This window comes from Apodemus sylvaticus, chromosome 14 (assembly GCF_947179515.1).
Source record: "Apodemus sylvaticus chromosome 14, mApoSyl1.1, whole genome shotgun sequence".
NCBI classification, from domain to species: domain Eukaryota; kingdom Metazoa; phylum Chordata; class Mammalia; order Rodentia; family Muridae; genus Apodemus; species Apodemus sylvaticus.
Genome location: NC_067485.1, coordinates 32,335,902 through 32,351,128, shown reverse-complemented (window position 1 = coordinate 32,351,128; position 15,227 = coordinate 32,335,902). Strand labels below are relative to the sequence as shown.

General features: G+C 42.0%; 2 protein-coding genes across 13 annotated transcripts in view; one reads left to right on the top strand and one right to left on the bottom strand.

Moving 5' to 3' along the window:
- Positions 1–2,705, top strand: part of Prpf4b (pre-mRNA processing factor 4B) — a 32,674-nt gene extending 29,969 nt beyond the window's left edge. For 4 of the 12 annotated variants that reach the window (XM_052156240.1, XM_052156238.1, XM_052156234.1 and 1 more), the window contains one exon: positions 165–2,705. The gene's annotated coding sequence lies outside the window, so the exon portion shown is untranslated. The remainder of the gene's footprint in view (positions 1–164) is intronic. The other 8 variants (XM_052156239.1, XM_052156235.1, XM_052156242.1 and 5 more) reach the window with 8 other exon arrangements.
- A 4,564-nt stretch (positions 2,706–7,269) lies between these two features.
- Positions 7,270–12,453, bottom strand: Fam217a (family with sequence similarity 217 member A). The gene is made up of 6 exons (XM_052157776.1): positions 12,391–12,453; positions 11,275–11,359; positions 11,145–11,158; positions 10,321–10,395; positions 10,167–10,234; positions 7,270–8,491 (listed from the first exon to the last, which is right to left on the bottom strand). Exons 1-6 carry the CDS (start codon positions 12,451–12,453, stop codon positions 7,270–7,272), a joined length of 1,527 nt encoding a protein of 508 aa, XP_052013736.1.
- Positions 12,454–15,227: the final 2,774 nt, after the last annotated feature.

Sequence of the window (15,227 nt, the reverse complement as noted above, 5' to 3'; positions counted from 1 at the left end):
GTTTAAGATGGTAGAGAGAATTTTTTAAATCCTATGTAATTTTTTCTGTTTGGGAGTGGGTAAACTTACTGTTTGTCTCCCTGAGGATTATGGAGAACGATAATAACATTTGGGGGTTTAAATAATATTTTTACATTGTAAATGGGATTTTTTTATTCACCCAGGCACCTAATTACAACAAGCATGCACATTTTGGTGCACTCAAGAATGGAATGTCAGAATAGCAGCATTCTCCTGGTGGGTTATGCTCCATTTAAAGACATGAAATGAACCGCACAGCCAGGAAGGTGATAGAGAGATAATAAACCACCTATGAACCTACACTCGGCTCCTCATGGGTAGACTTACTAAAGTAAACACACGGTGATTTCCAGCTCCAGGTAGAGTGAAGCCTTTTAAATAAGGCATCACGGCGCAGCGTCCACCTTAATGCTATGGGTAGGGCTTTTCCCACCATGCTTACTTTACTTTGGTGCTAATATGCTGCATATTTAGGTCTTTTATAGTTGTTTTCACTCAAAATAGTTAATGCTTTCCTTCTGATGATTTTCCTGGCTTCATTTTATAGTTACTTAATAAGTTAATCTCCACTAGAAACAGTTCATCTTATGCCTTCAAAGCTTTTGCCTGCTCTTTAAAAAAACAAAGTTGCTTGTTACTTGTTCTTTGTGTTTTAGGTGCAGCTCACTGGAAGATGACGGCAGCCAGAAGACGTGAGCCAAGGTTTCTGTCCTATAAAAGATATTTTCAGTTCTCATTTAGTGTGTGTCTGAGTTGTAGTTTCAGCATTATAGTTTGGGTTTCATCGTTGTGGTGTTAGAACAGTGCTCTTGTGCCCATCTGTAGAGTGCACCTGTGTATCACAGTTTCTGCAGCTACAGCCTTCCTCAAAAATCAAAAGCAAATTCAGTCACAAAAAGCCCACATTTCATAGTTGCCAGAATTAGGTCCTAAAGATGACTAAGGAAAAAAAATTCCTGCCAGGTTAGTGTATGTTTGAAAATAATCTGCATGTTGAGTGTGGTAGCCACACCTGTAACTTCAGCACGCCGGAGTGGAAGCAGAAGGATGCTGGCCGGGCTCAAGGTCTGCCTGTCCTGTAAGAGCTCCTCCTTTAAAAAGAAATGCTTTGGCTTTAAGCAAGTGCCTAAATCGTAAGAGTCGCCTAGGATCTCAACAAGCTGGTCAGCTCCTTTAATGGCTGTTCTCTATCTTAGTCCTTTGCGACCAGCTTTTAATGTCAGGGACATAAAATAGCAATAGTGGGTGTTGGAGGTGAGAAAGGTGGTACTGTACCACCAACTTCCCCAGCCTTAAACTGCATTAGATATTCTTCCTTCTGTCTGATGTGGTAACCTGGCTGAGGTAGAAGTTTGGAGTTCTATAGGCACTCTCTTAGGTTGAAGTCAGTTGGGAATGATCCTATTGGACAGACCTGCATTCATGGTTCTGATTGGCTGAAATGTTTTCAGGTGAAGCTGACAGGAAGGTTAAGGTTTCATACTTCATGGCAGAAATGACAAGTGATTACCAAGCCTGAGATTCATAAAACTCTTTTGTCGTTGAGAAAAAAAATTAAAGCTAAATGTGTGTTCTTTTTAGGAAATAAAGAGTACCAAGATAAGTGGATATTCATGTAATCATTATGTACATGGGCAATTTATCCAAGACCTCCTAACATTATTCTGGCAGTCTGTGCACACACCTTGAAGAGGGTTCAGAAAACTCTTAAGCATTTTTTTCCTGAGGTTAGAAAAGAGACAGCCAGCCAGGAAGCATCCATCATAAATGTTAGGTCTCTTGGTAGGGTTTGTTCTCAAGAACCTTCAGATAGGAGGGAGTTGGGCAGTTCTGAACAGGAGCAGCATTTTGTTATAAACAGCAACCTTATGTTATGGTATTTGTGTTTCGGCTGAAGTCCTGATTAACAACGCTCTGTTTCTTCATTCCTAGTGGCTACTTGCTCAGCTATTTTATTTTTTTTAAAAACAATGTGATTTTTACTTTACCATTGCAATTACCATCTTTTTCCCCCCCTAACAAGACGAAATACTCAGGACATTTTTGGGATACAAAATGCATATTTTATGGTATGTAGCAGAGTTAGTAAAATGTAATGTTTTCAGTTTGGCCCAGATTTGCATTTCCCTAGTCTACTCTAGAGCATAGGTAAAAAATAGACTCGGATGAAATAGGAATTACATGTATTTAAGTTTAAATTATTTTGGGTACGAGTGTTTAATTTTTGAATAGGATTATATATAGAGATATGACAATATAGTGTGTGATTTTTGTTCCTTATGATAGCATTTGGGCCCTATAAGTAATGTTTTGTGGCCATTATATATTTGACATGAATTTATTCTCCTACATGCAATGTCCTAACATAAATGTTCACTGCAAATCATCTGTAATTTTTCCACGTCAATGCTGTATTATGAAGTTGACTAAGGTTTGGGTTTTGTTTTGGATTTCCTTGAGATATCATTGTAGCATCCTTACTTTTTCTTCTTCTGTATATAGGGTAAGGGACTGTTCTTCTGAAGAACCATTCCAATTAGTGATCAAGATACGGAAGCTGCTCTGAGAAAATGTTGTGTATTCTAATTGTTTATGATACCATCTAAGTTGTAACTTACATTGTAGCAGCAAATGATCCCAAACAACTTAATAGGAAGCTTAATAAAGTGTGCCTCTCGAAACCATACTGTCTACTGGCATTTTCTTTATAGACATCATTTCTTACCTGGTATTGTTTCTGAGCTCTTGTTTTACCAATGGCAGATGTGTAACGAACCTGTGCTTAAATGTGACTCAGGACTTGTGCATTAAAGCTAAATGGGAATCTTTCCTAACAAATTCCAGAAGAGGGACTTAGGGAAATGACTCTGCATGCGTGAGGATCTGAGTTCACATTCCCAGCACCCACATAAAAGCTGGACACTGGCTGGTTTCCTGGAACCCAGCGCTGCTGGAAGGGCAGACACACTATACTCGGGACTTGCTGCTGTATAGAATTAGACCCTGTCTCAGAAATCAAAGTGGAGTGACATGGAAAGACACCCAACGTCAACCTTTGGCCTTCATGTGTGTGCCCACACATAAAACATACACACAAAGATCTTAGGAGAGGTAAATGTACTTTGAGTCACAGCGATGGAAGACTGTGGAGGGGAATGCCCAGCTTAAAACCTGTTCTCAGAGCATTGGGTACTAGAGCACCAGTGCTGTCTGTATTCATGTTCCTTCTCTTTTCCTCGTAGTGAGTTTAATTTCTTCTTAGTTCGTTGCTGTGTCAAAGCTACTTACCCTTAAATTCTGCCCATTCATTTTCTTTTAAGGAAATGTTTACAGCTTTAAAAAAAAAAAAGAACAAATAAACTAAGCGTCTGCAGCACATGCTAAAGACGATTGGAAGGAGTCGAACTGGTAATTAGCTGACTGCAGAGTGAGCTGAAGCTAGCCTGGCTGGTCTCACTGAGGAACAGGTCCAGTGGCAGAGGGTCTGAGTGGTTTTGTCCCCATTGCAGTTTTCTGCTTGGGTGTCCCAGGAGCCCCAAAACATGCATCTGATGAAATACAGCCTCAGATGAGCTAAGGAAGTCTAAAGAGTGGGAAACTAAGCATCAGGGCTTAAGAGAAAGCCACTCTAAATTTGCTTGACTGTGTTACTTTGTATTGACTTGTGTTTTAAACCCATCAGAAAGAATGACAGAAGTTGGCTCTGGCAAACTGAAGTATCCAGTGTATTTGTTTTGCCAGTTTGCTCCAGCAGTGAACTTTACACTAGATTGGTGTATATATTCCTCTTCAGAATAAGTCTTACCCTGTCATTACTCCCTGCCCCATTCCAGTTGGTCTCCTACACTACTCTCCTCAATCTGGTTTCATTTTAAGGATTCAAATACAGAAAATTTCACCATCTATCTCACCAAATAGCCCCTCTAATTGGAAATGTCAGTGTTTTGATACTTTTTTTTTTTAATGCACTTAAAACAGGGATTATATAGAATTATCAGGTGGTTTTGTGGTCAAGTGTTTCTGGTTAAGTTGGGTTGCCTGTTTTGTTAAAGCAGGATTTCATATATGCCACCCTGGGCTTGAACTTGCCGTACATTGGAGGATGACCTTGAACTAATGATCCCCTTGCCTCCACTTCCCAAGTGCTAGGATTATAAATGTGGGCCCAATTTTAGAATACAGTGCTGGGATCAAACTCAGGGCTTCCTGAATGTGAAATGGACACACTGTATGTCTTAACCGGGGTTTCTATTCCTGCACAAACATGACCAAGAAGCAAGTTGGGGAGGAAAGAGTTTATGCAGCTTACACTTCTACACTGCTGTTTATCACCAAAGGAGGTCAGGACTGGAACTCAAGCAGGTCAGGAAGCAGGAGCTGATGCAGAGGCCATGGAGGGATGTTACTGGCTTGCTCAGCCTGCTCTCTTACAGACCCAAGAATACCAGCCCAGAGGTGGTACCACCCACAAGGGGCCCTCCTCTCGATCTCTAATTGAGAAAATGTTCCGCAGCTGGATCTCATGGAGGCACTTCCCCAACTGAAGCTCCTTTCTCTGATAACACTAGCCTGTGTCAAGTTGACACACAAAAACCAGCCAGTACACTGTACCAAGCCAAATCCCTGTTCTGCAGTGGCATTTTATGTTTCCTATAAGAAATTAGTCATAGGGGGCTATTGTTTCTAACTGTTTATGTTTTCATATGATCTAGCGGCTAAATTCATCTCCAACCATATGTCCAAAGGGGTTGAAGTGGGCCTAATGTAAGAGCTTTGGGCTGGTGCCAGTCTTAATTCCTGTTTGACACCTACAGCGCTCTGAGATGTTCTTCCTGTCTGCCACCTAGTCATTCCCTGTGTTCTCTCAGTCCTGCCTTTGCAAGAATTGTTGGTTCCTTGAGAGTTGTCCTCCTCCACTGCCAGATACTGCTCTGAGCTGGTCTTTCTCCTGTACCATAACGGGCCTGTTTTCCTGTGGCCTTTGCTCCCCAGTCTTCTACTCCCCAGCCTGGTTGCCATCTTTACTGGTAGTCCCCAAGTGAGACAGACAAAAGAACTTTGTTAGAGTTGTAACTCCTGTGATAGGATTGGGGCTTAAATTCTCAAAGTGAGCTTGCTGCTGCCATGCACAATTACCCCAAGGTTGGAGAAGAGTCCATTTGTCCATTTGATAATACCAAAATGAGGTAGTGAATAAAACAGGCTTGCTGACCCCTAAAGATCTCATGCATTATGAACCTAAAAGTAAGGGGATGAAGGCCAGATCACTAAAGGCAAAACTGGGCACAAGCCCTAGCCGTTAAAGGTTCTGGACTTGGACAAGCCAAGATGATGGATGGGAACCATGGAACACACGTGTCCATTGTTGTATTCTTTGGAGGACTGTCGTTAAGCATCTTTGAATAATGGAGATTGACTGATAAACACATAAATTCCGGTTTCCATTCCCCTTTGTGTTTGCATTGTTTCAGGAAATTGTCATTAGCCTAAACGCTAGACATACTTTCTGTGACCTACATGCTTTCTGTGACCTGTGGCCTGTGTTATAAACCATTTGAACCTTACTCCCTGACCAAAGCAAATAAGAGAACACTAGTGAGTCAACTTTCATCAGCATAAAGCTTGAATCCTCTCAGTTCATCTCACTCATCCCAGTTCCCTTATCCCCTCTCACCACCCTCTCTCTCTCACACACACACAGCTGTAATTAAGTCGTGGTAGGAAGCTAGCTCACCTTTGACTTCATTTGGTCTCTTTGATGGTATCTAACTAAACATGTTTTTCAATGTTTAAGAAAATTAGTTGGAGTTCATCAGACATCTAACTTAAGACCAAAGCACATGATACCTGTCCTCATAGACATCCTGACCCTGATGCCAAATCATTACATGAGATGCTTACGCTAATGTGAACGCTTGAATATCTCCATGGGTCCCACTCCCAAAAATTCTTCAGGAAGTTTGTAGCTGAAGCCTGTTTTCCTGATCCTTAGACATAATAAAAACCTTCCGTCTCAGAAGCTGCCTTTTGCCAACTCATGAGTTAAGTTTTAGCTCTTTAGTTTCTGTTAACTAGAGCTAATACAAACATCTAGAACCTCTCGAGAGAGAATTCTAGCAATGTCATATTTTGACTACTCTGGGGACCATGTTGCTACTTTCATGTCTATGCTGGAGGGGAAATGGAAAGTTTGTCCACTATACGGCCTACAGGCTGCCCTGCAACCTGGATAGGTGTCAAATGTCAAAATGCTGGACTACCATGCCGGTGAGAATCTGGCACATTGACTAACCAAAGTGACTTACATCATTACTCTGTTCATGTTGAAATGCACAGTGGAGTCAAGGGACTTGCAAGTTTTCTCTTTCAAATGTGGGTTCTGGGGATCAAACGCAAGTCATTAGGACATCTCAGCCCTGAAATAACAACTGCAAAGCCGAGCAAAGGCTCGAATGATAGGTTGGTGGAGTTGAGGAAGGAAAGGGGAAAGGTTTTGAGGTGGAAAGTGTAAGAACCTCCAGGTGTGTAAGCACCCAGGTCCCCCCACCCCTAAGGACCTCCAACCACCAGGCTCCACCCCTCAGAATACTCAAATCCTAAAGGCTGGATCCAGCCCCCCCTGGGGTTGCTCCCACATCAGGCCCCAAATCCCACCAATCCCAGGCCACCCTGGAAATCCCCTCCCCCAAGGAAACCTTATATAATGCTTGCCTCCTGCTCAGTACTCCTTGCTTCTCTCTGCGGCAGAGGCAGCCTCCTCTTGTCTTATTCCCCAATAAATCTGTTGTGTGAGGTTTGTTGTGTGACTTTGTGGTATTCTTTGGCTCCCAACTGCCAGGACACCTTTCCCTTCAGAATGTAAGAAAAATCACTAAAAGGAACTGCAGCTCTTACCTGGTTGTATATTAGAATAAGACAACTACAACAGATTAAGTCAATTATACTATTTATTAATGATGGAGTCATTGGAAAACAATCACAACAAAAGAACAGTCTTCTGAATAGTTTGCTTTACTAAATGAGACATTTCTTCAAAGTATAACATACAAAAGATTGACAGTGTCAGTGAGGAAGCCCTTGACTGTATATAGAGTCAGCAGTGACATTCATGAGTTCTACCCATGTCATAGCAAGGAATTACTTTGTAAGGGTGAGGATTTTTGTTTCTAATACCTGTGTCTCAATGATGAACCATTTTTTTAGCTGGGTTTCATGGAATAGATTCGCTCACATTGAGATATATGAAAGCTATTTTTGGTCAGTGGGTGAGCACTTGCCCCTGGCTATAAGAGAAGGTGATAAGCAGTTTCGCTTCTGAATATAGAAAGATCTATTCAGTAGTATGCTTTTTCGGTGACATTTCTTTTTGGTCCTTGGCACTTTACCTTCTTCCCTTGGATTTTCAGGGAAGGACAGGGGGATAGGGGAGACTGGCATGGGGGACCTTGGTGCAAGGCATCGGGTTGAGACCACTTTAGCCATTGGTTGAGTTGCTTGGGTGGTAGTAGTAGGCTTGGGTGGGGGTTCCTGGCAAGGGTTTAAAATGGAGTTTTTGGAATTCTTTTGGTCATCATGAGCCACAGCGCACTGCTTTGAAGTGGATGGACATTTTAGCAATGGTCTAGAGTTCGACTTACTTTTGCCACCACTGCTCAAGCTCCATTTGGAAACATTTTGTTCTGGCTTGCCAGAACCGGAGTTGTTTTTCCTCTTGTCTCGATTTTTATCTGTGCCAGAGGTCTGGAGAGTTGATGTTTCAGGAATCTTTGGCGGCTTGGCTTTCAGTGCGATGGCTTTAGAGGAAGAGGGTCGTTCTGCCATTGAAAACATGGAGCTGTAGAAAGTGCTTTGGAGCCTTGGCCTCTCTCTTTGTATGGTCATATGTTGTAATCTTTCCAGCTCCAACAAACGAATTATCAAACGCTCAATGGAACTTTCCGGAGGGTCCACTGCTGCCTTCCAGCTTTCACACCTGGAGAAGGCAAATCTGTGCAGGTCCAGAGTGTTGAAAGGGGCCGGGAGAAAGTCGGCGTATACAGACACTTCCTCTGTGAAAGCTCTCTCCACATGGTCTATCGTTTCCGGCTTTAGGTTCAGGTCCATCTTTTTAAAGTAGCTGAGCAGAGAGTCATTCATTTTCTCGTTTTCGGACAAGTCACTCTCGTCTGTGACATTTTCTTCCGCACTGCTGTTTCTGTATTTGAAATTCCAATTTGAAGCAGATAAAGAGTCACCATTGTTGTTTTCCATAGTTGAAAACGAGTTACTACGAAACTCATTTCTATCCTTAAGAAAGTCTCCATCGGCATAAGGCCAGCACAGACCCGCTGGCATTGACCGACCCGGATAAGGAATGACTTGCTTGCTATCTCTCAAACCTGGAATACTTGCTAATAAGTGCTTTAGAGTGAAGAGCCTGGGATTGTGGGCTGCACTGAAGCCAGTTTCCACTGAAGAGTTTTTGAATTCTCTTTAAAAAAGAAAGATTTAATTAACTAATGGCTTGTGGCTTGTTACAAGAATTAAAATGCTATTATGAGGCTGGAAAAATGACTCTGCAATTAAGAGTGCTTGCTCTTGTAGAAGACCTGGGTTCTCAGTTTCCAGCACCCACACGATAGCTCACAAGCATCCATGATTCTAGTTTCTGTAGATCCAGTGTCCTTGCCTTATCTTCATGGGCACCAGGTACTCATATGGCACATACATATACATACATGCAGGCAAAACACTCATAGATGTAAAAAAAAAAAATACTCTAAAAATAGCATTAGTAACCTTTTATCAAAGAAAGGCTGGTATTTAGCTCCCAGTAGCATTTATGTATGTAGTAGCTACCTCTAAAAGAAACATTGGTTTCCAAGTATGCTTGAATTAGATGCAACTACACAAATGTCTTAAAATATGCATTAAAAATACTGATGAGCAACTCTTGGTGCAAGCACAGTTAAGCCTGTGATAATACCTTAAAATGACTAACTGCTGTTATGAGTTTGCACTGAAAATGGGTGAGTGTCTATGGATAGGGTAGTGGGGAATGGCAACCTGCAGCTTTGAGTAGCACTGAAGTTAAGAGTGAAATATTTATTGACCTTGAAGTAGACAAGACTTTTAAAGACTGTATATAAGTTACTTATAACAAAGACTTCTATGTTAAACACTGTGAATTTTAAAAAATCATTTTTATCAAACAATGAACTCAACAGTGTCTGTCAAACAAGATTCATTCATGAAGTAGTCCCTGGTAATTTTTTTCTTCTGAAGCCCTTTTGGGAGTAATAGGTAAACATTAAATTAAAGTCATACTGGAAAAACAATATAGAAACTGGAGTTAGGGGAGCCACACCACAGAATGCTGGGTTTCTAGTTCATTTTTTCTCCAAAGTATATTTGTTTATTTTAAAGACAGTGAAGGAGCAGGTAGCAGTGACATCCACCTGTGGTGCTCAGGAAATTAAGGCTTCCAGCAGTCAGTCTGGCTGTTAACACACAATATAATAAACCAGAAAGTAAGAATTCAAACCCCTTCTAGGTCTGATAGGATATGTTAAGGGGACTGAGCTTGCATTAAGCTCTGTCCATTTCTGTTCTACCATGGGAAATGTGTGACAGGCAGATTTCTTAACTCTCGTGGCTCCCCCAGTGTCCTCATCTGTAAGATGCTGGCTACAGTCTGTTGTGTTAGACTGATGGGAGACTTAAGTGAGTTTAAATGGATGGAATTATGCAGTTCCTAGCATAGAAAACTCCTTTTGTTCCACATTTCCTTTCTCTCCATTATAAGAAGCCCAATGCAACCCATGTAAGCCTCATAGGGCTTTCGGTACACATACATCGACTGTCTGCGGTCACTTGCTATTTTAGAGTGGATTTCTGTAATTTCCTATTATTTTCATAGGATATCTTTTTTTCTGGTTGTATTTGATCCTCATATCTCAAGTACTTAACAGGTATATTTAAGTTTATTTCAGTGGAATATTAAAAATCTATTTCCTGCTCAGTTTGGTGACATACACACCTTTAGTCCCAGCACTTCAGAATAGATGTCCGAGTTCTAGGCCTGCTAGGCTTACACTGTAAAACCTTGTCTCAATATATATATTATTATATATATATACACACACACACACACATGGTTTTCTTACCTTTTATCTATGGCACTTCCTTTATTAACAGGAGAACTCCATAGCTGAAATACCCCTTGATTACTGTTCTGCTAATACAAAAAGCACATACAGTGTTTAAAAGCTGTGAGAATTTTAACAGCAGTGGCTAAAGAGTGTGAGGAAGAACTCATACCTGCGATCTACTATGAGCATGCTCTGATACGGTCAGCTGCAATACCAGCTGTTCTGCCGGATTTTCCAGATGGTTCTAGAAGGCAAAAGGAGACTTGAATACAACACGGCCCTGTTTGCTATTCATGTTCTAAGTAAAATCCAATGCACGCCCAACTCTGTTGTTTTCAACACTTTTAATCAACGAGGCTTGGATAACAGTAATACTACATTTACAGTTAAATATTTCACGTGCTTGTTATAAAGGATATATGGAAAGATTAGGTTTACCCCAAAAGAGAATAGTGACTATTTCAAATGCTTCAGGACATCTTAAGGGCACACCCTACTTTCCCCTCGACGAGGACTAGAAAACTTCATTTACTCCTGGGTAAGTTATGTTTACATTGTTCTGAAAAAGTTAATGTAAAAATACTGTTTTTCGTTCTTTTGTGATATTAGGGATTAAAACTAGGGCCTTACACACACTAAGAAATGCTTTTCCACTAATCTATCTCCAGCCACATTTTTGTTTTTTACTTTGAGATAGGATTTCACTAAGTTGCCCAAGAAGATACTGAACCCACTCTGCACCACAGATATCCCTCTGCCCCAGCCTCCCAAATACCTGGGTTTACAGGCATGGGTTACCACACCCATCCAAAATAGAAATTTAACAACTAGTTTATAACTCTGTAAAATGGCAAAGGTTTTGACTTGTATAAAGAACTCTTCGGAAAGAAATTTTCAAGTTTAAGCCTTGAGAAAGAGGAAAACTTTTAAAGATCATGCAAGACATTTTCAAGCAGTATGTTTTATGAATTACTTTAAGCCAAACATCCTTACCTTGTTAATTTTGCCTGAAAGAATGTATATAAAAATGTCAATTAATAGTTATACAAAATAGGTTAAGATATTAAATCCTTTCATCCATGCGACTCTTGTGGGTACCATACACACATCCCGGGCTTCTTACCACCTGTTGCACCATCGTTTCCAGATGAGAAGCTCCCCTTTTCGTCAAAGAGTTCTTCTGCATCCAGGTTCCATTGAGAGAGATTCTAAAACAATATTTATTTTTAAGGATAATGTTAGTTTTGATGTTTTTTTTTAAAGAGGTTTAAACTCTAAAATGGTTGCTAGGTAAAGCCCGACAGAGGGCGCCCTCTGCCTCCTCTGAGAGGCAACCAGCACATCTCAAGGAATGCACAGCTTCCCCCTACCAAACTACCATCAGCTTGTTAGGCAGGAGATGAAAAGTATATTACGATATGTGGTTTTGTTGAAAAGAGTGGCACGGGGGTTTTCAAATGCTGATTTTAAAAGTATAATGAAGCATCCTATTCAGTGTGTCAGTGGTGCGTGATGGCATTCATGTTTGTGTACAGTATCGTCCATCAAATGCAGGAAATCTCCGAGCCTTGGGTTACAGTCAGCAATAAGCAGCACTTGGGTGTCATGCTTAAGGTTTGTATTTGCCTTAAGCACTAAAAAACAAAACAAAACAAACAAACAAAAACCCTACAGATTCTAATTCAGCAAGATGTGGTGTGTGTGTGTGTGTGTGTGTGTGAAAAAGATTGGAGAGGTGGCTCAGGGTGAAAAGCACCAACTCCTCTTCCTGAGAATGTGGGTTTTAGTTCCTAGCTCCCAACTACCTGCAATGCTACCCCCAGTTCTGGTGATCTGACACCCTCTTCTGGCTTCCCATAGGCACTGCATGCAGGTGTACAGACATACAGGCAAAATACGCATCCCATAAAAATAAAGAACACAATCACCTTTCTAAAAAGATGAAGGTAAGAACCAGCTACTGGCAATTTGGAAAGAGCCCAGTGGATGCTCACGCTTCCTTGGCCTATGTGTTCCTGGGATAGTGTCTGAAATGTTACACATGAGGAAAACATAGCCTTAGATTGAAATGGGAAGGAATCATTGAGACGACTGAGCTGTTTATACACTAGACTAAGGTGCCAAATGGGAAATCTCTGCAGAAACTGCTCAGAAAGCAAAAGCAGGGGTTTATCACCCTAGTGAGACTCTGGGACTCTGTCCCTGCCTCTGAAGTCTGGAATTCCACAGCTCTGCGTACCTCCTGAGAGATGCTTGACCCCTGCAGGTTGGTGCTGTAGCTCTCACTGCTCTTTCTTCCCATTTTCTTAGAGCTGTTCTTCTGTTCCCTTAAGGTCCTATATAGGTGGTAGAACAGGTAAACTTAGGGAAGGATTGACGTGTATATACAAAGAAGCTTGAGTTTTGTTAAGAAAAATTCTCGGAAGGGCTACAAGGGTAACTCAACATCAAAGACCTTGGGTTTTAAATCCTAGCACAAAAAAAAAAAAAAAAAAAAAAAAAAAAAGCTTAGGAAGCACGTAGCATTAGAAACTAGCAGCAAGCCCGACCAAAGATCTAATTGGCCAAATATTAGGAAATGAACCCCAGAGACTAGACGTCAGACAAGACATAAACTGGAAAAAACAAAAAACAAAAACATAAAACAAAATGCAGTGACTTATCTCTAATTTAAAAATAGGCCCCAAGTCCATTTTAGTTATTCAAAACAAAATGTGCCCCACCAGAAAGCAAAACTAACCTTTCACTTAAACTGGGCAATAATCTCATGCCTGGTTCACTGAAAGGCTCAGAGGACCAGGCATTTTCTAATATCAAACTATTTGGTGTCTAAAATCCCTAGTAGTGTTTAAGATACACATATTTAGTAGAGTGCTATATGAGAATGCAATCACTGGATTAAGTTCTGGATAATCAGAAAAGTTACAAACCACTGTAGTGGCTTGTAGATCTGTCAATAGTTTACAGAATATTGTCTCCAGGAAATATTTATACTTCAGGTAGTCTGTAAGCCAACAGGCAGTGATCCATTGCAATATACACGTGGGATTCTGGGGCTAAAAGAATGCAGAAGGCAGTAGGCTGCTAAGCAGGGGGCGCTGCTGGGGATCACTCAAGTGTGTGCCCCACTGGAAGGCAGGTCACCGGGAGGAAGGGCTGGAATCAAGGAGCTGGTCGACTACCAATCAAGGCTCTGCATGAGGCAAATCCCCTTCTCTCCGGGCTGTGGCTAGTTTCCTAGCCCAGGACATCAGGGAATCTCCAGGGTGGCCGGGGCTCTTACTCGTCCGCCTCGAAGGCCCACGTGTCCTGGCCGTCGTCGTCGTTGTCGTCGTCTTCGTCGTCGTCCTCGTCGTCTTCGTCGTCTTCCTGGTCTCCAGCCCAGGGCACGGGCTCCTCCTCTTGTTGGGCGAACAGCTCGGCGGGTTCTGGCTGGGTCCCAGCCTTCCTGAGGTGGGAGGACAGGGAGGGAGAACAGCGGCTGCAGGCCGCGGGCGCCCCCGGCGGGGTCGCACCCCGGACCAAGCCGGGCTGCAGGAGGAAGCGTCGCCCAGCAACTACGGTAGAGCGCGGCCACCGCTCGCTCCAAGTGCTCCAAGTTCCACCCAGGCCGAGCCTCTTAGGGTCTCTGGGCCAGCAGGCCTAACTAGTCCTTCTTAGACCCCTGAGAAACTTATGGGCTCTTGGAGACCTCCTCCTCGGGCCTTCTTAAAATTTCTGGGACTTTTTAGGCCCTTTAGGGCCTCCCCAGGCCTTTCTCCATTGCTCTTCCTAGAAACCTGTGTGCCTTCTCTGCTCTGGTGAGGCTCCACAGATCCTCTTGGGGGTGGACTTGAGGACTCGTGCAGTGGCCAGTACACCTGTATGGTAGCCATGTCCTGGCCCACAGATAAAGCTGTGAGGTTTGCCTTACACATCCTAAACTAAATAGATGTCAGGCATCTCACCGATGCTTACACTACACAAAACCACAAAACATTAAATACTTAAACGGAAGAATAATACTTCTGCTGATACTATATCCCTAGTTTTAGCTTTTTTTTTAACGTCTAGGATACATTTATATTGTAAGTTTTGTAACCCAAATGAGTATTTCTTGACGCCTCTACAAATTAGGAGAGAAATTTGCCAGGCAGTGGTGGCACACACCTGTAATCCCAGCACTTGGAAGGCAGAGGCAGGCAGATTTCTGAGTTCGAGGCCAGCCTGGTCTACAAAGTGAGTTCCAGGACAGCCAGGGCTACACAGAGAAACTCTGTCTCGAAAAAAACAAACAAGAAAGAGAGAGAGAGAGAGAGAGAGAGAGAGAGAGAGAGAGAGAGAGAGAGAGAGAGAGAGATTTATATATACACACACACTAATTGAATTTGTATACATACAAGTATATATGCCTTTCCCTAGAAGTTTGGTATAGGGAATTTTTTTAAAGGACAATTCTATATATAAGTAAATGATTTAAAGGGTTTTTGTTTGTTTTGCTTTTAAGGCAGTGTTTCTCTTTGTAGTCCCGACTAGTCTAGTCTGGAACCCAATGTGTAGACCAGGCTGGCCTTGAACTCAAGATCTCTGTCTCCTGAGCTGCTGGGTGCTAGGATTAAAGAGGTGTGTCACTATGTCCAGCATTGAGAAGACATTTTAAAATTTTGTTCGTTGATATTTTTTGTCAGATTGAACACCAGGCCATGGCCAGCATCAAGCTCTTAGTAGTAGTCTCAAGACAGACTTACTCTAAATCTGCACCTTTCTAGCACATACAGAGGGAGACCATTTCTTTCCTCTTCAAAATTGAACTAGAATAAGTTGAATGTTCTCTGACTGGTAGTATTTACCAATCTTTCCTTCAAGCTGCAGTAGAGAAGGTTTGTTTTAATTTACTTATGTGTCTGAAGAGTTCGGAGGGGTGTCAGATGCCCTGAAGTTAAAATTGTAGGTTGTTGTGAACTTCCCGATTCGGGTTGCTGGGAATCAAACTTAGGACGTCTTCAAGAACAATGTATATACTCTTAACCATGGAGCCATCCCTCCGGCCCTTAACAGAAGCTCTGAATCAGAGGAAAAGAGAACAAGTCTGTGCCA

Bases quoted from the DNA above. Each gene is read 5' to 3' on its own strand.
- Fam217a (XM_052157776.1), bottom strand. From the start codon at position 12,453: ATGGGAAGAAAGAGCAGTGAGAGCTACAGCACCAACCTGCAGGGGTCA. The intron at 11,360-12,390 runs GTACGCAGAGCT...ATATTGTTTTAG, and splicing joins GGTCAAGCATCTCTCAGGAG to AATCTCTCTCAATGGAACCT. The intron at 8,492-10,166 runs GTAAGAAAACCA...TCTTTTTTAAAG, and splicing joins GGAAGTGCCATAGATAAAAG to AGAATTCAAAAACTCTTCAG.